The sequence below is a fragment of the Salvia hispanica genome, chromosome 3 (assembly GCF_023119035.1).
Source record: "Salvia hispanica cultivar TCC Black 2014 chromosome 3, UniMelb_Shisp_WGS_1.0, whole genome shotgun sequence".
Lineage (NCBI taxonomy): Eukaryota > Viridiplantae > Streptophyta > Magnoliopsida > Lamiales > Lamiaceae > Salvia > Salvia hispanica.
The window spans coordinates 42,769,050-42,794,476 of record NC_062967.1 but is presented as its reverse complement, the minus strand read 5'-3'; the positions used below and the strand labels follow the sequence as shown (position 1 = coordinate 42,794,476).

Here is a 25,427-nt window from a genome sequence, read left to right as displayed (position 1 = left end):
TTTGAATTTTACTATTTATGAATGAATTAGCCATAATATTAGAATACATCCTTAGGTGCTACAGAAGCAACAAAATTTCCAGTATCTAAATGTAACAAGCTCAATGTGTACTATTCTCTGGTAGAATTTAATTAGTTAAAACAAGTAAGAAGCAAATAAAAGACAACATGAAAGGAGCAAGTCAAAATTAAAATGAACATATTTGTCTTAAACATACTGCTATAGAGAATTTCCATGTATTGTGGCCGATGGAGGTGTTTGCATTCACTAATGAAAAAGTTGATGAGGAATTACCACTAGTCCAACATAATCAACTAAACCAATTCTGCTAGGAAATATAGAGAGAGAATGCAGTAAAAAATAATAAAAGTTAAATTTAGAACACTAATTAAATTTATTGTATGTTATATGGAATAATTTTGAATTTGAAACACTAATTAAATAAGTGTTAAATAATTTAGATGGAATGTATCCATTTGAAACACTAATTAAATTTATTGTATGTTATATTTGAATTTATTTTATTTTTACTAATTTAAAACATTGACTAAATATTTTATTTATGTATGATGTAATTATTCATAAAAATTGATAGGATCCTAAGAATGTGCCTTAATCCTAAACAAGTGTCATAATTGCATTTTTATTTTCATAATCATTTCGTATTGTTAATTAATCAATGAAACAATATCATTTCATAAACAAAAAAATTAGAATTGTAAATAATAATGTTTCATTCGTCTAACCATAAACGAATCATTTTTCCTTCTTAGGATGTCTCACTTCTACTATAAGTGAATTATTTCTCTTTTTGGCAATATTTTCATTCTATTGCTCTTTTCTTTTTCAGTACTCTATTTTTTTCTCTAATATTTTACTCTCTCCACTTAATTATTTAAATAGTATTATTTTTTAAAATCATGTGCTAAAAAACATCTCACTTATAGCAGACAAAGAGAATAACAATTTGTTACACAACTAAATTTACAAAGTAAATAAATTAAAAATTAAATCAGCACAAACAAATACAATGATTATATATTCGAATCTCTACTACAAAATAACATCGTTTTAGTAATAATATATGCAATTTAATACTTAAAACATCATCAATTAAAAAAAAGGAAAAGTTAAGTGGTTCCAAAAATAAAGCATGAAAAAACAATAGATTGATAGAGCCTTTCAACCAAAAACAAATCGTTGGAATTGTTTTGTAATTAACATAGATTAATAAAAGAAAATGATAATTGGAGATTCTCTTACTTTTCATTTTTGCAAGATTGGTGACGCGTAGCTGATATGACCAGAAAGATTGAGGAAATGAAAAGTCTCAAGTCATTAATTCAATTTTTCAGGTCATTATATGTGAAGTGTTGTGTCATTGTCAATGAAGTGTTGTGTGGTTTAATTATATGCCAAATTTTGCTAATTTTAAATGTTTCTTCATAGTACTCCTATTACTTTAAAAAATTACAATTGTATTTTGTAATATTTGAAATTTTGTAACAAATGATACCTCTACTGAATGTAGGCTAAAGTAGACACATTAATTTATTAGATAAAAACTATAGAGTGAAGTGAGCTATGCTTGAATAGAATAATAGAACTGAACATAAATAAGAAGTCTTGCGTCAAGTTTTCATGACACGTTGAAACAGTCAAACAATGTGTGCTTATGTTATTTAAACTCAAACAAAATCTAATCTATCTACCAAACTCCATTCTTTAGTACAGTATATACTTTTATTCTCTTCTTTGCCTATATTTATGCGCAAAAAATGTAGATTTATTAAATGCAACATTGCACTATCTTTGTTAGATTATGACCGAGTCTACATCTACTTAAGGCTTAAGCTGATATAGCTATTTTGTGACACGACTAAATTGATTCCTGCAAGTGAGTGGATGATCCACTGCTGAGGCGAAAACAGCAGAGGTGCGGTGTGAATAAATGATTGTGTTTCAATCCTTAATTTCTAATAGAGCTACTTTAGTTTTCTTCTACCTTATAAATTCAACTTTATACAAAATAAAGATGCTTTGTATTAATTGTGCTTGAAATTTCTAAAATCACAAATAATTTAATATAGTATATAAGCTTATAAATTATCCAATCCTGCTACTATAGTTATATAACATTATATTAACTACATGAGGGATCTTTCAAAATTTATAAATTATTTTATATATGAAATTATATATTTAAATAACAATAAATTATCACATTGTACAAGATTATTGAACGGTAAATAATCACATACAATCTTGAAAAAGTATAACACCCCCTTTGTCATATGGTAAATGAGATTAGTGGCAAAGCTAGAATTTTTTTATAAGAGGCCTCCCAAATTTTGGGTTTCGTTATCATCAAAAAAACTACAGCATAAACTATATGGGTCGTGGGAAAAATGAATAATGAGAGCGAAATTTCAATTCAAAAGATTTGCTTTTTGGGAAAACGATTTTGGTTAGAGCATCCGCAATGGTGCTTAGGCCAGCCATTCTCTCATCTGCCACGTCAGCAACACTAAAAAAACCACCTGCCACGTCAGATTTAGGCCAGCCATAGGCCAGCCGCAATAAAAACAATTCAAAATATACTACATTTACGGAATTAAAATTACGATTAAAATACGGAATTAAATTTAGACACGTGTACGGGAAAATTCATTAATTGCATTTAAAAAAGTTACATAGATAAAAAAAAGTACATGCATAATAAAGAAAAAAACTATCGTCGTGCAGTCCTCCGTGCCCACAACTCTTCAATTATATCCTTTTGGAGTTGAATATGAGCATCCACTTGGCGCATGCCGGCAAATTCCTTGAGTCGACCGGCTTCATCGAGAGGTACCCCCGTCGTACACTAGGGGTGGCCGCTCCGTGGCTTGGACCGGCTTCATCGCCACCGACCCAACTAGCCGGGCTTGTACGCCTTCGTCTTCGACGATCATGTTGTGCAGATAATGCAGGCGTACATTATCTCGGAAACGCATCCGACATCCCACAAACGCGTTGGGCCCTTGATTGCCGCCCATCGAGACCGGAGCACACCAAATGCGCGCTCCACGTCCTTGCGCGCCGACTCCTGTCGTTGCGCAAAGTAGGCCTTCTTTTCATCACTTGTTTGTCGGATCGTCTTGACAAAGACCGGCCACCGAGGGTATATCCCATCCGCCAAGTAGTAGCCCATATCATGCCGGTTGCCGTTGGCCACAAATGAGACGGCTGGACCGACGCCCTGGCACTTCTCGTTGAAGAGGGGAGACGAGTTCAGGACGTTGAGGTCGTTGTTCGACCCGGCTACCCCAAAATACGCATGCCGATCCACAGCCCGGTAATCAGCTACGGCCTCGAGGATTATCGTGGGGTTCTTTGACTTGTAGCCGGTCGTGTAGGTCCCCTTCCAGGCAGTCGGACAGCTTCTTCCACTCCCAATGCATACAGTCTATGCTGCCTAACATCCCGGGGAACCCATGCTTCTCCCCGTGCATCCGCATCAAATTCCGACAATCTTCGGGAGTAGGGCTTCAAGGTACCGCTCACCGAAAATGCCGATCACGCCCCCACGTAACTCCTTCAGACATTTCAGGGCTAACGACTCACCGATGTGGAGGTACTCATCCCACATGTCTGCCGCGCCTCCGTAGGCCAACTGCCCGATTGCCGCCGTGCACTTTTGGATAGGGGTGTGGCCGGGTCTGCTAGCCGCATCGTGCCTGAAGCGGAAACACATATATTGACGCTCCAATGCCCTAACGATGCGCATAAACAACTCCCTGCGCATTCTGAAACGCCGCCGGAACATGTTGGCGGGAAACCGCGGGTACTCTGCGAAGTAGTCCTCGTACAGCCGCTGATGTGCAGCTACGTGATCCCGATCAATCACCGCTCGGTGGTGGACAACTCGTGGAGGGCGAGGTATCGCCTGCTGTTCCACCATACGCATGTACCGCTCCATCCCGCGGTTCATGTAGGCCTCCATAGCCTCGTTCATCCTCCGTTCGTACTCCTCGGGATCCCCACCACTACCGCTACCGCTACCACCCGCGTGATCCATCGCTCGATGATGCTCTTGAACAGTAAAGTTAGAGAGAGAGAAAACTCGTTAAAACAAGTGGTGCAAATGAAAATGAAACGAAAATCGCGTTTATATATGATTTAAAAAAAAAAAAAAAAAAAAAAAAAAAAAAAAAAAAAACGAAAATCGGCGCGCCGATCGCTGGCCGATCGGGCCTCCACAATGGCGGCTAGCGTTTCGGCTAGCGACGAGCGATCGGCGAGCCCACGCCGATCCGCTCGCCGATTTTGCGCTGGCCGACTGCAATGGTTCGGCTAGCCGATCGGCCAGCGTGACGAATCGGCTAGCCGGTCGCTAGCCGACCATTGCGAATGCTCTTAGTGTTGTTTAGTAATTAAATTATGAGAGAACAAAATAAAAGGAAGAAACGAAAAGAAATAAGATAAAGTAAATGAAATAAAAAAATATTATTCTTTTGACAATAAAGAAAATGCATCATGTTAATTGGAATGGTCAAAAGAGAAATACGATTAACCATTAACCATTATACTTGATATTTAGCTTCATTGGAGTATAATTTTATTGGTATTTTAATATTTTAAGAGTGAAAATAGCAAAATATTGAAACTAAGATTATTGTTTTATGGAATGATAATGATAATCTATAATCTATAAATATATAAAGCAGTTATAGTTTTTTATGGGGAAATTTTGAGGGGAATACTTGGGGGGAATCGTTCACCAATTTGCGAGAAGTATGTAGGATTTTTTAATTGCATTATCAAAACTGCCTTCTACATCTTTAAAACCGATAGTTAATAGTAGCATTTCGATACTAAAGTTTATTTTATCAATAAAGCAACTTGAAAGAGAGGTTTTCAGCATTAATTAAAGCAACCTGAAAGAGGGGTTTTCAGCATTTAAGACTTCAACCGAGATCAACAAGAGAAACTAAACACAAAAGCTAAACCGAAGAAAAGATTAACTAAATTGAGACTCTTATACGCAGTAACCGCTCCCAACGGCTCTATTCATTTTAATTCACTACCAAACCAGGCACTTTAAAATCTTGGTCCGAAATATAGGTTGCAATTGCTAAGAACAAAAAAATACATGATGCCTAGTTAGCCTGTGCATAAGTTGAACCAAAACACATGATTTCAAGTCAAGGCTTTACAAAATTAGGTCTTACACCGCAAACAAATGTTGTCCAGTAATTTATAGGTACAAACACAAACAACGAAGACGCATGCAACACTAAACAAGGACTCCGAAACATTGGTACCAGCAAATTAAAAAAATGTGCAAGACTATTTAATCACCGATATGAATAACTATCCACACCTTCATCATGTACTCCAAGCACTCTGTCTCCAACCAGTGACCCAACAATACAGAAAATCGATTTCCACTTCAGAAGTGAAGCTCACCTCTGATAGCCTGCAGGGGGGTACCCGGCAGGAGGATAGCCACTGGGAGGTGGGTAACCAGCACCCTGTGGAGGAGGATAATTATGCTGACCGTGCGCAGGTGGAGGATACGCTGGCTGCCCATATGCAGGTGGGGGGTATCCGACAGTAGAGGGATACGGCTGATCAAGGCGTGACATTTGCAGCATAGGTGGAACTGTCATCGGTTGTGGGCCAAACTTGCCATCACGCTTGTCCATTTCAATCTTGTGTTGTGTCTGATATTCAGAAAGGGGAAATAACATTTTCAGAGAAGAGCACATGATCCAAAACTATCAATGTCGGGGTTTCTAACTGATGCATCGGCAACAGCTTCACCGTTTTTTCAATGCAGTTAAGCTATCAAGCGAGTAGTTTAAGATATTAAATCTACATATCTACTGGTATGAGGCTTACCTGCATACATGCACAAACCCTGCAAAAAAACCGAATATGCTCAGTAGGGGATACATGCTAAAGATTAACATTCATAACATATGATATAATTTTCTTACGTGCAATACACCATATCAGACAAGCAAGACAGAATCTGAGAAGCCTCTGAGATCTCTTCACTTCCAACAATCATAGCAACGATGGAGAAAATGCAAGCAATTTGTTGGAGGCAAAACATGAAACCCTAGATACATAACTAGCAGTTGATCAAGCTGTATACCACTCAAGAATTCATATCCAGTAAGGTCGAATGGAAAGTGCAAATGAGATTGATTGGTTTTGTGCACACACAGAAGCTCATGTGTGTGTGGGGGGGGGGGGAGGGGGGGAGAGAGAGAGAGAGAGAGAGAGAGAGAGAGTACAATGATGCAATTATCACACTGAGTTGTCTGTATGTTGAATTCATCTTGCAACAAAAACCGAGTAGAGGCAACTGAATTTCCAAAGCACAGGACAACCTGAAATTGCATTGCAATTTATTTTAGACTTTTAGTATCTGAAATGCTGGGTCGCAGGAGTGAAAAAGACATACAGGAGAACACAACAATAATTGCACTTAATATACATTGGAGAAGAGGGAAAAGAGACTCAGAAAGCCATTGAGCAACAAGATTATGAGTTTACAGACCTCAAAAAATTTACATCACAGTCAGAGACTTAGAATGAAGTTTTTTTTTCCTTATTGTAAATGAAAATAAATAAATAAATAATTATGAACAGTTGATACTTTCAGGAGCAAAAGATTGTGGATGGATTATAACTAAAGTTCTATACTTACAGCATAAATTACCAAACCCTATTTAAACATAAATGGTGGATAAATAAAAAATATAGAAACAAGTATCATAGCTGGAGAAATTTTCAGTAGCTTTATAGAATTGCTGCTATAATAATATCACTAATCTCAAAGCTCAAAAGTTTGTGAATTGCAATTGATTCTTCCAAAATTACTTGAATCATCCTCATGATACATGTACATAGATCATAGAAAGAAACCGATGCGAGCATAGATGAGTATCAAGGCTCGAAAAAAACTATTTATAGGATGCTAGAGTTGAAAGGAGGGTACTCATTCCTCAAATAGCTAAAGATAAAATAGGAATGATTCTTCATGCTTCAGGGAAACTCTATTGACACAGAAAAGAAGTTCTATAACAGTACAAAGCATCTTGGCTCATTATTACGATAAAGATCCTCCAAGCCTGATATTACCTCAGTTGCAAGGCAAAATTGTGGACAGCGACTTTCACCACATCGCCCACTGCAAGGCATATATCCAGCACAGCACACATACCTATCACAAGATTACAAGAAATGGAAAAACCATTATATATATATAACGGAAATAGGTGGTAGTGATTACAATCTAGAAGATGGAAGGGATTTTAATTACCGGGACATGTCATTGTAGAGTGCTCTTTTGCGGAGCATATAAGACACGCAGGGTCCACTGTAATTTGGAAAGCTCGAAGAATTACTTAAAATTCTCAAAATTAATTTTCACACATGAGTGGGTGCAGAATCAAAGGCAGAGCAAAAAAACTTTTTTTAATGATTGGCTAACTATTATGAGATTGCAACAAAACCACACACCAGATGCACGTAAAGTAGTAGGTACTGGAAAAAATGAAAATTAACATCACCAACATAAATCTTAAACTGGGTCTAAAATGCTCTTAAACATACTTCTTGATACCCTGTGGAGTCTTACTGATTAAAAGATGAACAAACAAAATTTACAGTTAACAGTTCTGCCTGAAGGGACAATAATTTATAATCCCAAACCTTAACAGTTTGTGATGCAGGAATATCCAAGTGATCAAAGGATGAGCGGAAAAAATTACAGATAACACTTCTACCAAACATGTCCAAGGGATAATAATTCTAAACCCCAAATCATTAATAGTCTGTGTATAAATTGTCTGGCTAAACAATTTGAATGACGAAATACAAAGTTAGCGTGTAGAATTACATAGATACTAAAAATGCACATACAAGCAACTTTATGACTATAATTAGTAATTGCCATGATTGAAAAAACAAAATTATATACTTTAACAAATAAACAGTACTTATTTTCCAGTTCCTCCAAATTTAAATTGCTTCACCTGCCAAATGTTTCCTAGGTAGTTTACTAGTTTACTTAACATACAAACTTAGGACCTCTCAGGGTCCATCATATAGCATAAATGCCAAGCTCGTAATGTTTAATTTATACCATATAATGTGGCCCCAATATGAAATTCCCTACAAGCATTGAGTTGGAGCCTTTGAGGCTAAGTGATCACATAGATAATCTGTGTTTATTCCCTTAGTCATTTAACAAGCTTATCTTTGATGGTAACAAATTTGCAGAAACAACTACCAGGAAGGTTCAGGCAGTTTCTTAGATATTGATCTTCTAATTAAAAGTATATGAACAGGGAAAAAGAAATTTAATTAATATGAAGGTCAAAGGTAAGTGTATAAACCAACAAAATCAAAGAGGCAAGAGAAATTAAGCAATATCATCATCCTCATTACTCAACAAAAATTGTCGAGAAACATGTCAAAACCTTTGCCTTGTCATGATGGCCAACAAAGCTCAGCCATCAATCACGACAAATAACTGGCCACAAACTCAAAACTGCGGTTGCCACACGCACTAGTGCACTATCTCGATTTTCATATCCAGTGTGAGGCACTTCCGATCCTCAATTCGACCACCAACCTATTCCTTGTTGTGAGGTCAATGTTTTCCCCAAACCGATCATCCAAAACGGAGAGGCATAACTCATTTTTGGTAGAACAACCCATGCCCCAAATCTCAATTTTTCAACAAATTCTAAATTTAAGTGACTGAGAAGGAAACAACGGCATTTGCCGTTTTACTAATGAGGTGGAAAATTGAAAAATACACCTAATTTTACTTATCATCCCCTTCGCACTTCCGACGCTAGAAAATTCTCAGTGATTCATCCATAATTAATCAATTTTTCAAACTTCATAACATAAACAAAAAAAATCAAAGTTAAGGCTATATACCAAACTCTGCTGGAAGTTATAATAAAATTTAACCCAATATTTTTGCAATGACATTCCTCACATGTTAGCCATAAACCATTAGGGGCATTAACTTTTCATGATTAATAAGTTGAATGATTTGAGTTTTATATGAGTGAAAATAATATTATCTCAAAATGATAGGTATTCTGAAAAGCCTTCATAAACCAAAGTTTCAAGCCATCTACTTAGTAAACAATGGACTAGTCTATACCATTTTTATCTATCAATGTTAATCCTCAAAGATAAAACACTCCCTCAAGAGTTAAATTGATATTGTTGCCATCAATGAATACCCTAAATTAAGCACCAATTCAGTTAATCCTAAATTAAGTACAAATTCAGTTAAGTAAGAAATAAACTAATCCAAGTCAACACTGAGTCACAACAAAGTCTCGAAACCTAAATTAACTGATTTGAGCTGTGAAAACTTGGCATAAAAAACCTTTAATGAAGCATATTATTCAAAACGAAACTCAGATCTCAAAAACAAATAAACACTGAGCAGAAAAACTAAAATCAGATTGTAACTTCTTAGAAACAAATACAGTCAGGCAAATAAAATACAAAATCATAAACGATGAATCAATACGCTTACCACCAAAACGACAAGCAACAATCTGCCAAAAAAGCAAAAAATAAAACAAAATCAGTAGCGAAATAAAAGAACAGAATAGAATAACCACGAACGAGCTAGGCGGAGGGATTGAGGAACTTATACATAATACTAATACTTACATGGAGGATCATTTTGGATGGTGCGCATAAGATCGGTGTGCCAGAGGTTGCGATAATTCTGGCGCTGCTGCATCTTGTCCATATTCGCCTGAGACCCCATTTTTGCTGCTGCAACGAAAAATCCCCCTCAATTGAACTCCGTTTTCAATTTCTGGGGAAGACGTAGAAGAGGAAGCGTTTTGCGAAGAAAAGTGAGAGAAATTGACAGCTGGGAGGGCTGTTTCTACGAAGTCGCTTCTTTTATTTTTATTTATTTTTATATTTTATTTATCATGGTCAGCTTGAATGGTCAAAGCTTCGATAGCTTATTAATTATTAGAAGATTTTAAGATTCTGACTCTTATTTTCGTCGCATAATTAAGTGAAAAGATACAAGTTTTAATACAAAATCGATAAAGTCAAAAAAAAAAAAAGAAGAAGAGAAAAAATAGATAAAGTCAGAAGGAGGACGAAAAAAAATACTCTCTTCGTCCATGAAAATTCGTCCCGGTTTGACCGGACACAGATTTTAAGAAATGTAATAGAAAGTGAGTTTTATAATAAAATGTGAGTAGGAATGAGTTAGTGGAATATGAGATCCACTGCTAAAAATGGTAAAAGTGAAATGGGACAAATTTTGGGGGATGGACGGAAATGGAAAAATGAGATAAATTTTGATGGACGGAGGGAGCAGTGAAATTAGTGTCAATGAATTCTAAAGTTCATATGTTAAAATTAAGAGTTTCTATTTTAGAAAACAAACTAAAAAAAATAAAATTAAGAAACAGTTGGAGTATTTTCTATATTAATTTTTGGATAATATGTGAGTAAAGTTATAATTTAAGTAGTCCTTGTGACCTTGTCTAACTTAAATAATTTAAGTAAAAATTCAATTTATTTTTTAGCGAAAAAAATTTATAGATATTTTATTCATTATAAATGCTCATATAGATGTGAATATAGTTAAGGTAAAACAGTTTGAAAGTGAATTGTTTAAGACTTTAATAAAAAAGAGATAAATTTAATTTTCAACTATTTTAACTAATAAAAAGACATAATACATCTATTCTTTCAATTATTTTAATAAAATAAAAAAAATCAATCATTTTAATATAACACGATAGAAAAAGAGGTAAAATCCTACAGAACCTTTTTGTTTGAATAAAATGAAACATGAAAAAGGTAAAACAATTGTTTAACCAAAACAGAATGTCTTGATTGGCTAAAATAGTTTCTCATGTTACTACTAAAACAAAACATTTAGTACTCCACTAATTATAAAGACTTCACTCCAACATCATTTTACTACTGAAACAATAGATTTATTAATTATAAAGACTTTCACTTCAACATCATTTTATTAAGCTCAAACATTGATTTATCAAGAAGATACATTACCAAACATAAATATTTTTAGGACTTATTTGTGTCTTAACAATAAAGTGAAATAGGAAAGCGTCTCAATTATTTTAGTCCTACTAATGGGCCTCTGATTATAGTTATTTGTGGGTTGATCCAGTATCCTCACTAAGCATTTGGATACAATTTAAATGTAAGCCCAATATAAGAAGTGCCTGAGAATAAAATTATTTCTTTCATATATGCATTTTCATTTAGAAGCAGAAATTATTCACATAAATCGTCCCTATACAAACTTATCATAAATCCTTAGTTATTGTGGAACAATGATCATGCCGTGTAAAACTAAATATATAGCATAATTTAATAAGATTAAACATATAATAATGATATACACCATTTGTTATTATTTTTATGTGACATAGTAAATCAAAATAAATTATCTAATCACATATCTATATATTACACAAAATCAACAAATGCCAATAAATGGATAATTACATATTTTCTCCATTTTCCCAAAAAAAACAACAACAAAGATAAAGAGAGATCCTAGAAAAGAGCACTTTGTTTCACACAAAGGTAAGACATGCAAAAGTTACTACTATTACCTTTCATCTAAAGCATACTTTTGAATGAATAGTAACATTCAGCCAAATTTTTGTACTTACAACTATTATATAGACGTACTACTTAATTTTTACATTGGTAGAGAAAAAGTCCAATAATCCACTAAAATATGTTTCATAGTCAAATCAAAACATTATTTGAACACAAATCTTCATTTAAATTTGCAATCACATTACCATACTAATGTTTTTACCTACAATGACAACATTCCAAACTCAGGATTAGTATTTATTTTGTTATTGAAACAATAGCAAATTACATGTACTTTTAAAATAATTTGGTTTTTGTCGTAAACTTTAAATTTTGTATGAAAAGTTATGAACTTTAGCGGACTATGTAAATTTTCCATCTGACCCGGCCCAATAGATTTCCAACACAATTAGTTATATCCTACGTGGCGCGCCGGAGGTGTGACTTGGCAAAACTCCACCAATTATGATTGTTTCTCTTCTATCTTTGCAATCTCTACCATAGACTTATCACAAACATACAAGTAGAACAAATGAAAACATACAAATCGACATAAACATACAAATAGAATTCCACAAATCGAATTCAACATAAAAGTAGCATTAATTCCACAATTCGAATTGAACCCAAATTTATCGTTTACCAAGTCACGCCTCCGACGCGTCACATAGGATAAGTTTTTATCGGAATCTATGTGTTCGGGTCGGATACGAAATTTACACAATTTAATAAAGTTTATGAGTTTTCATACAATATTTACAGTTCACGTGAAAAAACAAAATATGCTGAAAGTTCATGAATTTCCTGACAATTTACCTTAAAACAATTAAAGTTATTTTATCCGGGTTGTATAGAAATAAACCAACAATTGAGGGGGTTCACTTGCAAATCCGGTTGTCTTTATATACAATAACCGGATTGTCCATATCTTCGTCGATTCTCTTCTACAAGCCTACTCTATTCAATTCATTACCAATTCACACCTTCCCACCGTAGCAGCTAGTGCGTGATGTGCGTGTGAGAAAAAGCAGAAAAAACTACATTCCTACACAGAGATTGCAAAATGGAATTCTTCAACTAAAATTGTGTAGAAAGTAGCAGCAGTCTCAAATTACACACTCCACAAATTTTTGAATTTTTGAATTGTTGAATTTTATTTTTATTTTTTTTGAATCACTCCGATGTCTTCCGAGCTCTACATGTTCGACAACTCCTACTTCTCCGATCCATTCTCGCCGTTCCCCGATTCCGCCTTGGGAATATTCGACGAAGCCGCCGATGAGACCGCCGCCAATCTGCACCAATTGGCGTCGTCGCTGCTGTCGTCGTCGCCGCCGAGCGTGGAGCTGCAGAATCTGTCGCTGTCGCAGTTCGCCAGCGAGGTGAAGATGGAGGAATGCCAGCTCGGATTGCCCGCCCTCAACAACAGCAACAACTCGTTCTCACCGCACCAAACCGCATTCAAGCTAATGCAGAGGAGCTACAGCAGCAACAGCTTCGACAACTCCCGCGACTTCTCCTTCCGCCCACAGTTCGACTCCGTTCTCGAACCTTCGCATGACCTGCAGGCGCAGATCATGTCCTCGTCGGAAACCGCCTTCCAATCGGGCCATATGAGGAGAGTTTGCAGCACCGGCGATCTTCAAGTTCGATCCTTCACCATTACTTTTTTTTTTTTTTTTGCAATATTAGAGAAAAAAATAATGATGAAATCAAATACTCTGTTTTAGAAAATGAAGTCGGATTTCCAACCGAGAAGCGTGCTGTCTTCGAGCGCGCTGACCGTGGAGAAATCGTTCATCGAGGAAGCCAATTTCAAAGTGGGGCGTTACAGCGCCGAGGAGAGGAAGGAGAGGATCGACCGATACCGAGCAAAGAGGACTCAAAGGAATTTCAACAAAACTATCAAGGTCAAAAATACTCTCTCTGTCTCACAATTGTCAATCATATTTATTTTTTTAAAATAACTTTATTCTCTATTTACTTTAATCTTTTTTTTACTCTGTTGCTCTCACTTGGATATTGTTCGAGTTGGAGTCAATGAGGTTGTCTAAATAATAAATGCTTGCTTGTGTTTTCTTATCTGAACTTTTTATTATGTGATCTAAATAGTATGCATGCCGAAAAACGCTAGCGGACACGCGACCGAGAATACGCGGCCGTTTCGCGCGGAACGATGAAACCGTAGAGATTCCAAAGGCATCAATGTATCAGAGATATGAAGATGACGATGATCTTTGGGTAATGATATTCCCCTCTCCTTTTTTTGTCAATTTTTTGTAAAAAATTGCATAAAGATGAACATCACTTTTCTTTAGTCGGAAAGTATGGTTTGTCGAATCTTAATCAACTTACCAACCTTGACAATTGACAAACATCGATATCAAATAAATTTTTACAATGATGTCATGGCAAAATTTATAGAAGAGGGTCATGGTCCTGGTCCCCTATCATTTTGTGTACATCAATATATAATAAGTTATCATGATTTCAGACAAATATGCAGATGGAAGGGCTACACGAAGAAGAGGAGGAGCAAGTAAACAGAGGCTTTTTGCATATGTCGGATTGCAATTATCAGTACCAAAATTATAGATTCTGAAATCTACAATTTGATTACAAAGATCCAAAGTGACCAAGTTGAATAAGTTGATTAGGTGCGGCTAAATGTGTACTATTTCAATGTAATAGTAAGTTAGATGTTTCCTCTATGGTAATTTCTCTAGTTATAATTTAGATTGATGAGGCTTTTTTTGCATCTTAGTGTCATCTCAATGTGTATATATTGGAACCAAAACATATTAATAACAAGTTGAGGTTTCCACCATATTATGATTTCTGTAGAGAATACTTGCATAGTTGCATATATTCTCCTTCTGTTGCATGAACTTTTTGCAGCACAAAAATACATTCTCCTCTGCTGCTATAAGAATCAGGGATGCTTTTTATTACTCCATCTGTTCTAAAAAAAATAGACTAGTTTTATCATTTTAGATCGTTCTTTAAAATTAGACCAAGTGTAAGTATGAAAAGTTTTTAACCAGTTAACATTACTAATAATGTAGAATCTACAATCTACTAGTACTACTTTCAATATCGTTTTCTCATCTCTCTTATTTTTTCAGACTCTATCTTACTTTACCAATTCCATATTAAAATTTGTGACATTTACAAATTTTTCTATATTTTAAGGGCGGAGGCGTTTCATTTATTTCGTTTGATGAATCAAACCTCCAACCTTGGAGTGAAAATGTCTTGAGGACAAGGAGTTCAATATAAAATTTAGAGAATCTTTTATAGGCCACTTTGCCTAGATGATCAAGATCATGTTCTACATTTAATTGAATAATAATTGTTGCTTCATATCATTTCCCTTTATTTTTACAGAAATTCCTAGGGGTAGTTTGGGGGGTGTACATATTTGTACTACAATTTCGTAGTTAAAAAACTGGGAAGTATGATATTGGGGAAGACAGACAAAAACAATATGATGCATATTAGATAATTGTTTGTTATTGTATTAATAGAGCACCCAATTTTGATTATCTTCCGTACAACCAACTGTTAGAGGATGATATTTTAATAAATTATTTAACATTATAAAGTAGAGAAAGTTAGTGGAACGTGAGATCTACTTTTATATATTGTTTTTATAATAAAAAGTGAAAATTTATGTATTGTTAGGTTTCCCAGATAAAATTGTACTTCCTTCATTCTATAAAAAATGTCACACATGTGGGATGACACGAGATTTTAAGAGGTTTTGTTTTGCATGCTAGGGGGAAGAGAAAATATAATATTTATATTATTGCGAGAGAGAATTTTTTCTAAAAATGGAAATGTGACATCTTTAGTGGAACAAAGTGAAAAAGAAAGTGTGATATTGTCAGCTATTACTCCCTCCGTCCGTCCCTAAAGTTATGATCTAGGATAAGTTGTGAGATTATTTTAGTTGAAGGGAGTTGGCTATTACTCCCTCCGTCCCTAAAGAACATGCGTTATGGGCTCGGCACAGATTTTAATGTAAAATTGGTAAAGTAAGAGAGAAGTAGAATTGTTAGTGGAATTTGAGTCCTGCCTCGTTAGAGAGAAAATACTATAGACTAAAAAGTAAAGAAGTGCATATTCTTATAGGATTAAGGAAGTACTATTATGACATTGTGAGATTCAATTTGATGAACCAAACAAACTATATATTTTAATTTCGAAATACAATTTTGTAAACGTAACAACCTCATGCATTATCTCCTTTCGGATTGGTGCACGTCAAACTTTTCACGATGAATACATTTTACCCGAATTATATTTACAAACAACTTACAACAAAACAAAAATACCAATAATGAAAAATAAAATTGAGGTGAAATCAAACAATCTTTTCCCCCATCTTTTATCGGTTTGTTGATTTTGGGACGGTAAAATTGACATTGTCTAAAAATGTAATACTATATACAAATATCAAATATGTCGGCTGTAACAAGCCCTTTACAATAGCTAGATTCTTTTTTTATTATTATTATATATATAAAAAACAACTAGCTTTACTTGAATTTCAACTTGGTCAGTTGCATAATCACTCCAGACCAGCCGCAAGTGCAACAAATTGTTATGCTGCACTAAAGAAATATTATTAGAATTACTAACAAGTCATCATTGTTTTACCCCTAATGATTGGACATCTTTGAACCAAATTAAAATAACTTAATTGGATTTAATAAGAATCAAGATTTGTCTCTACAATTTCTTCTTCTAGCAGCTTTCGGGATTGGGTTTTTTGGTTGTAAAAAAATAGTTTAGTTTTGGTCAAAAGATTTTGCAAGGCTAGAGCCTATGAGAAAACTAGTATTAATATATGTGTAATAATTTTAAACCCTTTTCAGTGCTGTCTAATCATGATTTCTACTATGATTTCTAAATTTATAAGGGCTCTGTGGCTGGGGTTGCCACTTTTCTATTGGTTACCTCCAATTAACTTTCTACTAAATTTTCTAAGACATTAATTTCAAATTTACAAGATGTTAACATGTAATAGAGGATCTTGATTCTGTGAAAGACCGAATCTCGGCAAAGTCAGGATAGCGCATAGATTTTAGGAGTATCAATCAACTCTAACAAATAGTGGCATACGGGGAAAATTTCAATCAACCTAATGTAAATAAACACGAGCAAGATGGATCATCATCCACGGACAAAGGCGGAGCCGCTTGAGGAGTATAAGACGAAAATGCTCCCTCAAAATATTTTATTTATATACCAATTTATCTTAAATTTTTAAAAAATTTCAATTTTCTTCACATATGCTCCTCCGCCTTAAATTCATACTCCCCCCGTCCCATGCTACTCGCACTTTTCATTTTAGGCCGTAAATTTAGGATTGATTTTTTTGTGTAATTAAATTAGAATTTTAAGTGTAATGAGACGTCACTTAATAAATGACCTCTTAACTTAAACTAACTTATTAATTAAATGCATTAATTTTAACTTAAACTATAAATAATGTAAGGAGTTTGTGACGTGCCGAAAAGTAAAAGTGCAAGTAACATGGGACGGAGGGAGTATAATTTCTTAATATACATTCTGAATTGAATTCCTTGCTCCGCCCTTTTGACCATGGAGATAAAGATTGAACGGTATCTTATGATGCTATATTTGTGAATGAAGTAGTTGGACCCATGAATGAACGATTAACGCGAGCATAACCGTTGCTAGCTCATCCTTCTTGATTAGGTTGCAGCAAGGTCCTTCGCCTCTTCTTCATTTGCAAGATCGAGTGGCTAAATAACTCATAATTAAATATTAGCATTTTATTAAATGGTATAGATAGAAAATATAGATATAATTGGTAAGATTGTAAGATTAAAATAAATAATCAATCCAACATTGTGGGCAATAAAAAATCATGCAATTGAAAGATTAGAGTGTGAGTAGTCGATTTATCCATCGCAAGCCTAATAATGCATATCAACCAAATATTTAATTATGTAGAATTATGTTATCAATATCTTTTTTATTCAAATTTAGTGTCATCGCAGTGATTAAGATTTATTAATTGCTTAAAACGAAGGATATTTATCAGGGTCAACTTAAGCTTAAACTACAGATTAACATTTAAGGTCTCAAATATTCGAATTCGATAGTATAGCATGTACAAATATGTATTATAACACAAAAAAACAAACAAAAAAGGAGATTCTTGTTTCAAAGCAAAATACTCTTGATAACAAAATCCAGAAACAGAAGCCTTTTCTTTTAAGGCATCTTGAAACAACTTTTTTTAATAGGTAGCGCACTTGTGATGGAAAGAGGAATTAATTTTCTCTATTATTTACTCAAAAGTGTTATTTTGGTTGTCTCAAAATATGAGTAAAATATACAAAACAATAGCTCTTGAAAAAATTCTTTCAACACTTTGCCCAAAAGTTATGACCCATTAGATTAATGAAAGCACACTACCAATACCAAACCAACCTTTTAGATGCAAATTGACACCTATCAAACATCATTCTTATAAAGAAATTCTAATGAAATTCCTTAATTCATAATTCGCGTCACACAACCTAAGTCGCATATAACATTTTTTTTTCAATTTACATTGAAACTCATTTAAATTTATAATAATCCCGCATCAATTTGATAAACATCTTTCTATTATTATGAATCTGATTCGACAAAATTGGAGATTTGATCTTTATTATTACACACCATTCATGTCATTATAGTTTTATCTTGTACAACTAATTTTTCTTTTAATTGATATAGTATATCAATATTACAGTTTATGGAATTTATTTTTGCTTTTAAAGGGAGGAGTGTGGAAGAAAGAACTCCCATTTTAGTTAACGAGGGGGAGCAGATTGCAAAAGCAAGTTTATTTAATTTCATCTAAAAGATTCCAACTACCATTGATTCCAAATTTCAACTTTTGACCAGGACATTATTCCAAGCTTATATAATATATGTATAATGTCATTTCTGCCTACACATCAAGATATATGATTGGGCCATTGATTAAATTAGTAAACTCCAAATGGAATAATTTTAAAATAGTCATATATATGCTTTTCAAGTGGCCATTTTGTGTAAGTTGAATTGAATATGAGAGATTGGTCTTCTGGCCTAGCTAGCTGTCCTTCTCAAAAATTTATTTAGGTTAATAGTAATGATAAAAAAATCATAATGTAAACATTGTTCACGGGTGGTGCACGCCTCATTTTTTCATAGATTTAATTATTCAGGATCATCTCTATAAACTAGTAGTACTATATTAAGACTCAAATTATTTTTATTGAATTGATTGAAGCACTAAACTACTTAATTCAAAATTTGATTTGCTCTCCGTGCATATCCTTTATTTTATATTCTTTAGGCTTTGTTTGATACATAAAAATACATAGATTTAAAATTAAACTACAATTTCATCAGCTCAATTCACAATTTGAATTTAATAGGCGTATAAAAAGTCAGTAATTTGAATTCTAAATAAAAATAAAACTAAATACATTCATACATTTCGTACTCATAACACAAATAACACACATAATACATACAAACAGACATCACACTCACTTTCTCTACACACTTTAAAAAACCACTCTCCACACACTGCAGACACTCACAAAGACACTATACATACACACACACATTTACAGGGGTGGAGCTAGGATTATAAATGAAAGGGCCCAAAATTATATGCGAGGAAAATTTGAGAATTAGAGAAGAGACAAATATAAGGAAATTTAAATTTTTTTGCAAAATTGAACAATAAAATAGTACTCCCTCCGTCCCAAGATAGATGTCACACTTTCATTTTTAGTTTGTCTCACAAAAGATGTCACATTTCTTCTTTTGGAAAAAGTTCTTCCTCACATAAATTATAAAATTATATTTTCTCTCACCACTTAACACACAAAATAACATCTCCTAAAATCCCGTGTCATCTCTCAAATGTGACATCTACCTTGGGACGGAGGGAGTACTACATATGTAAACATATTTGAGAAGGGGCATTTAGAGCATTCACAATGGGAGCCCTCCCAACCCTTTGCGGGACGGCGGCCGAGAAGGCTCCCATTGCAACCGCCGAGCCGTGGGAGGGCTATCGCAGGCGCCGAGAGCACAGGCATGCCCAAACCAGGATGGCGATGGGACGACGCCTATTGCGCACCGACCGCTTGAGCCTTTCCGTTTTTATTTTTAATTTTTTTTATTTCTACTCTATATATACAACTCAATACACTTCATTTTTTTAATATTTGATAAACATAAACAATTAAAATAAATTAAATTGGAGGACTTTTGGGAAGACTGTGATGATATGACAGGAGTATTTTTTGGAAAGGTTGTGGGAGGGCTCTCTCTATTGTGAATGCTCTTACCCCACCTTCTTATAAGGTGGCTCCGCCCTTGCACACTTACAAACACACAATACACACACGGTATACACACGATGCAAACACATAGTGTGCGCATATTCAAACAATACAAATACTACACATAAACACACACCACACATTATCAACACACACACACAATGAATACACATATATACTGATATACACAACACAGACACAATGCATATGCATAATACGCACGCTGCACACACACATTGCATACTACACACACAATAATACACACTCTGTGCACAATTTTTTAAAATTCAGTTTCATATTATTTTTACTAAACAACAGATTGGTGTGCCAAATGAAACTTTAATTAATGGGTAACATATAGTCTATCCTAATTTGGTGCCCATTTAACAAAAACAATTTAATTTATTCATAAATAATACTCTCTCCAATAATTCAAAATAATACATTTTTATTTTCCTACCCATTAGAGCCAAATAAAAGGTCCATGATAATTTTACACATAAAATATGTTTTTATCACACAAATATAAACTTAAAAATTGTGAACAAACTAAGGTGTAAAAATTTACGTTTCACTTATGGGTTGAGTGCATCTGTTGGGACTTGGGAGCCGAGTTTTATGCTCAATTTTGATTGTCTATCTTCCGCGGCGGCTGTGATTCCTTTTCTTGGGGAAGATTCCGCCATTAATAATAATGCACCTCCACAATTCGAATTTGTTTAGTTACGTGAGATTATTTGTTAAATAAATGTTATATGATACATGAACAACATTATTAAATACCGTTTAGTTCATATTAATATTAATTACTAGGATATTATTTTATATATTTTATTTAATTCAAATACTATAAAATATAGCATAAATTACATCAAAGTTTGATTTGCTTCATAATTCATTCAATTGAAGTTGTCGATAAAAATGAATAGATTGCTCTTTATTTGCAAAATTGGTGATATATGTTAATACTAGTGTTTAATATGTTCGAATCAAAATAAATAGTACTACTAGTATGTAAAACAACAAATAATGGTAGCATGTAAAATACTAACAAGAGTTATGCTATAGTGGATGCTCATATATAACATATGTAACTTTTTAATATCTACGGACTACGCGTAACCTCCCAATATCTATAGTTTGAAGTTCTCATAGATGGATGTTATTTAATCTAGTAGAATCTAAATATTTTATTCTTTTTTATTTAGGAAGTGTTAAGAAAAAGCTCATGTGAAATTATGAAAGCATTGCAAATTTAATCACATATTTCATGACTAAAAGCACTAAAGTGTGAAACCCCTAAGGTTTATTGTAGTACTACTTATTTTCTTTTATTACACGAAAGCAATGCACCCAAAATATAAGCATTCATTGAACTTAGTTAATTAATAGAAATAAAATCAAAGATGCTATGATATTTATGAAGGAAAAATATCAGCAGGCAAGGAAAAATATTTTTCGTGGTTGAATTAAGAGAATTTTATTTGCTATAATTGCACGCGAAATTCCCATCCAAAGTAATATACCATACATTGAACAAGCTATATTTAAGAAACTGAAGAAAGTGCACATATATGGCATGCTGGTGGTGGGGTTTCCACACCAAACTATATAACATAACATCTATGTATAACATATATAGATTCAATCTTAATAATGATTATGTTATATCTTGTCTATTTATTTGTGATTCAGCAAAGTCAATCTCAACAATATTTGTTTAGCTGACATATATAATCCACTCTTAACTGGTATATTGACTGCGGTCTCACTTCCTTTGACCTTTAGTAAGTCCCAAGAATTGTTTTTGAGTACTACTCCTTCGTCCATTATTTAAAAAAACATTTTGTCATTTTGGATTATGCATGATTTACAAACTATTTATTTTATTACTTTTAGTAGGTGGACCTTATATTTCATCAATTTTTACGCTCATAATTCAATATAAAACTAATTCTTTAAATGAGTCTCACATTCCATTCACCTTTTTCCTTTATTTTTCTTCACAGAGTTAAACAATTTCTTAAACTCATGTTAAATCAAAATGGCTCTTTAAATGGTGGATGGAGGGAGTAGTGATTATGTAAGAAATTTTCACATTGGGCTAAAGCCTAAATTATTTGTTTAATTTAAAAGAGGAATTTCAATTGTAAATTACTATACTTTCGTCAAATTATCAGTTTGTATACCAACTTTTTAAAATTGTCGTGCAAATTATTGAACTACTACTAATCTGTTAAGATTTTACAACCAATTAAGATTTTAGCGCTGGCACGATTCAATCGAAAAAACATCTTAGTCTAGGTGCCTAAACAATTTCGCATTATTCTAATTTAAATAAGAATTTGTTTGATACATGGACCTAGAACTGAAACTGAATGGAAATTAGAATTTCATATGATTGATTGAAAGGAATTGAACAAAATATAGTTTGATAATGTTTATTATTATTACCCGAAATATTGCGCAACTTCCTATTTGGGAGTAATATTTTTACAAAAATAATCTTCCATTTACCGAGCAATGACTAATTGAATATAATCGGAAACTCGAACAAGTTCGTCAGCATCAAGGAGTTGGTTGATTGCCAAGTGAGTTTCTATACTTGGTAATTTTCGTGCCATTTACTAGGTAAATACTCGGGAATATCCCGAGAATTCAATTATCGACTATATGCTCGGTATGTTCTCACCAAAAGATCGCTTCGGAGTAATTTTTTTTATTACTGAGCAAGAATTGCTCACAAAAGCTCATTTTCGCCAAACATCATGAAGTTTCAAAAATATCTAATATAACATGACAACAACTTATGCTTTCTTGATTTCTTTCAATTACACAATATGATCCATGAGACAATTGGATACTGCTACTATTATTCTAATCAATGTCCACAATCTAGTCAAATTGTGTTTACTACTTAAGCAATACAATGTTTTACCCACAATTGAAATAGAAACAGACAACTCATGCTATGAAGGGGTATGGTATTAGATTGACTGAACAAACCCCCTAATGAATGGTTAGCAATCCATGTTAGAATACACATCCATACTCATGCACAGCTATTCTCTACCTCAGCACTGAATAATTAGAGATTCACTAAAATTTAGTTGAACAAGTGCTTTGAATGTACATATATTACAGGCACTGATGAGGCAACCAGACTCTTCAATCAGTCTCTCTTCTCTTCATTTTTTTCCAACTGCAATCTCTTTACTTCTTTACTAAACTCAACGATGATTTGCTTCTCGTCCACTTTCTGCAGAAGCAAACAATCTTGACTTGAGTAATTTAATCCTTCAGAATAAGAGGGGCTGAGTGCAAAAGAGAAGACCTGTGCCATAAAATGCTGCTGGGCAGCATTGCTCAGTTGTTCCTTAGTAGGGTTAGAACCAATATCAACCTGCATATATTAATGGGGAAATTGAAAATTAACAAATTGGAAAGTGAGAGGAACTAAAAGGCTAAGGGAGATAGAGGAATAAAACCCACAAGGTTGAATCTTTGACAGTATATCATCAATGATTCACTACTAAGCTTTGCCAAATCAACTCCCTAAAATGCAATATACGAAACTCAGGCCAATATTTACTGAAGGAATCACGCGTTTCATAAGAGAAACAGACACTATTTAGCTGTAAGTAACATAGTAAATGACAGAAGTGGTTTGCCTAGATGAGCTGGGGAAGACATGAAAGCATTCGATAATCTACCATCGTGCAATATATGGACATTCGATCAGGATTATAACATGATATAAAACAACATTTTGATGTGGTTATGAAATCTATAAGCAGACGAATCAATAACTTTTGCATGGAAACTTGACTGAACCTCTCTGCAAGTGCTATGGTTCGTATCAGAGCCACTGGCTGAATCATCAATATCATCGCCTTCTTCCTTTCCAGTAGGTGGTTCTAATACAGTCAGAGCATTCTTTTGAAGCTTGACCACCTCACCATTATTCAGCTCCTGATCATGTCACACACATTAGCAACAACACAAACGCTACGAAAAACAAAGGAAAAGTGGCAAAAAAAACTCCAAGCTTCTGGCTAATCAATTATAGTTACATGTAGCATTTCAAAGCCAATCATTTCAATTCCTTATCTTATGCATTTATACATAATAGAAGGCTAAAAACTAATGAATACCAAAGCACAGAGCAAGTCAAGCATTCTCCACAACTAGAAAACTAATGAATATTCATTCTCATGATTTAGAATAGAAGGAAAGACATAAATTAGGAGCAAAGATGGAAATGTACCAGCCAATGCCAACCACCAAGACCACCGGCCTTGGTGACAACTCCTTCCATACCCACCAAATCTTCCCTTGTTCTGTTATTCCCTGTGGTAGTAACCTTTGTATTCCTGGGAAGACCAGACGGCAGCTCCTCCTCGCTGTTTTCGTCGCGGGAAGGAGATGAAACCCACGAAGGGCTTGAATCCATAGCCAGTATCCTAATTAGCAGCAAGAAAATACTGCATATCATGACAATCCCTCTTTTGATCACTGTTGTTACAATCAAGAAAATACAGATAATTCCATGTGATTTTTTTTTCTTTCAGAGCCCAATTTCGCAGCATAATGTAAACCAATCCAATATTCTGAACTGGTGAAAATCAAGAATTACTTCAACTAACTAATCTTGGAGCTCAATTTCGCACCACACTGTAAACCAATCCAATTTTTTGAACCGGGGAAAATCAAGAACTACTTCAATTAACTAATCTTCGAGCCCTTTCAATACCGAACTGCACGCAGAAACTTCGAGCTCCGAACAAAGTTAAGAGAAAAATTGATGAGTCATAAATACAAAAATGGCATGATTGAATCAATGCATCTTCGTTTTCAAATGACAGAGCGACTTTCATTGAAAACGAAAAGAAAATAATTGAACAGGAAAGAAATGAACATCAGGCAAGACATTGAGCTGGAGGACTCCAATGCCATTGAATTGAAGTAGATTAATCAATCAACAGTCACAACAAAAAAGAAGAAAAAAAACATGAGGAATTAGAAAATCGAAGTAATTGCATTCGCGAGCATTACCGTTGTTTACGGAGGGAAAGCAACGGACAATGGCAATGGAAGACGACGAGAATTAAGCATACAAAACTAAAATGGAGAGGGTAATTAAATTTGAATCGCGGGAGAGAGGATCAAAGTATATTTGGTAACGACCTGCTTCTACTAAATTGCTGTGAATAACTAGTTTTTTTGTCACTTTAGAAATTTTGGTAAGTAGCATCGGCCCATATGCCCCACCTCAATATTCAGTAACCATTGTTATATTGAGAATTTCTGTTAACGTTTTTTTTTTTTCATTCGATACATCAAATCTTGAAATCTAACAGTCCAGATTATAATTTAAAATTTATAGAAAAGATCCAATTTTCATTTTATCATTAT

General features: G+C 34.1%; 3 protein-coding genes across 4 annotated transcripts; 1 reads left to right on the top strand and 2 right to left on the bottom strand.

Moving 5' to 3' along the window:
* Positions 1-5,157: 5,157 nt before the first annotated feature.
* Positions 5,158-9,920, bottom strand: LOC125214772. The gene is made up of 8 exons (XM_048115923.1): positions 9,706-9,920; positions 9,566-9,587; positions 7,319-7,375; positions 7,138-7,219; positions 6,288-6,383; positions 5,985-6,109; positions 5,887-5,905; positions 5,158-5,708 (listed from the first exon to the last, which is right to left on the bottom strand). The coding sequence occupies exons 1-8, from the start codon at positions 9,803-9,805 to the stop codon at positions 5,448-5,450; spliced, it is 762 nt and encodes a 253-aa protein (XP_047971880.1). The 5' UTR covers positions 9,806-9,920; the 3' UTR covers positions 5,158-5,447.
* A 2,674-nt stretch (positions 9,921-12,594) lies between these two features.
* On the top strand, positions 12,595-14,470 carry LOC125216368 (zinc finger protein CONSTANS-like). 2 transcript variants are annotated; one of them, XM_048118058.1, is made up of 4 exons: positions 12,595-13,289; positions 13,374-13,553; positions 13,756-13,884; positions 14,150-14,470. In XM_048118058.1, exons 1-4 carry the CDS (start codon positions 12,825-12,827, stop codon positions 14,243-14,245), a joined length of 870 nt encoding a protein of 289 aa, XP_047974015.1. In that variant the 5' UTR covers positions 12,595-12,824; the 3' UTR covers positions 14,246-14,470. The 2 variants fall into 2 exon arrangements, with proteins under 2 accessions (XP_047974015.1, XP_047974014.1); XM_048118057.1 differs by having other exon boundaries at positions 14,138-14,470.
* Positions 14,471-23,019: 8,549 nt separating this feature from the next.
* Positions 23,020-25,196, bottom strand: LOC125211002. The gene is made up of 5 exons (XM_048110672.1): positions 25,068-25,196; positions 24,280-24,475; positions 23,847-23,984; positions 23,347-23,415; positions 23,020-23,271 (listed from the first exon to the last, which is right to left on the bottom strand). Exons 2-5 carry the CDS (start codon positions 24,463-24,465, stop codon positions 23,185-23,187), a joined length of 480 nt encoding a protein of 159 aa, XP_047966629.1. The 5' UTR covers positions 24,466-24,475; positions 25,068-25,196; the 3' UTR covers positions 23,020-23,184.
* Between the last annotated feature and the right edge of the window lie 231 nt (positions 25,197-25,427).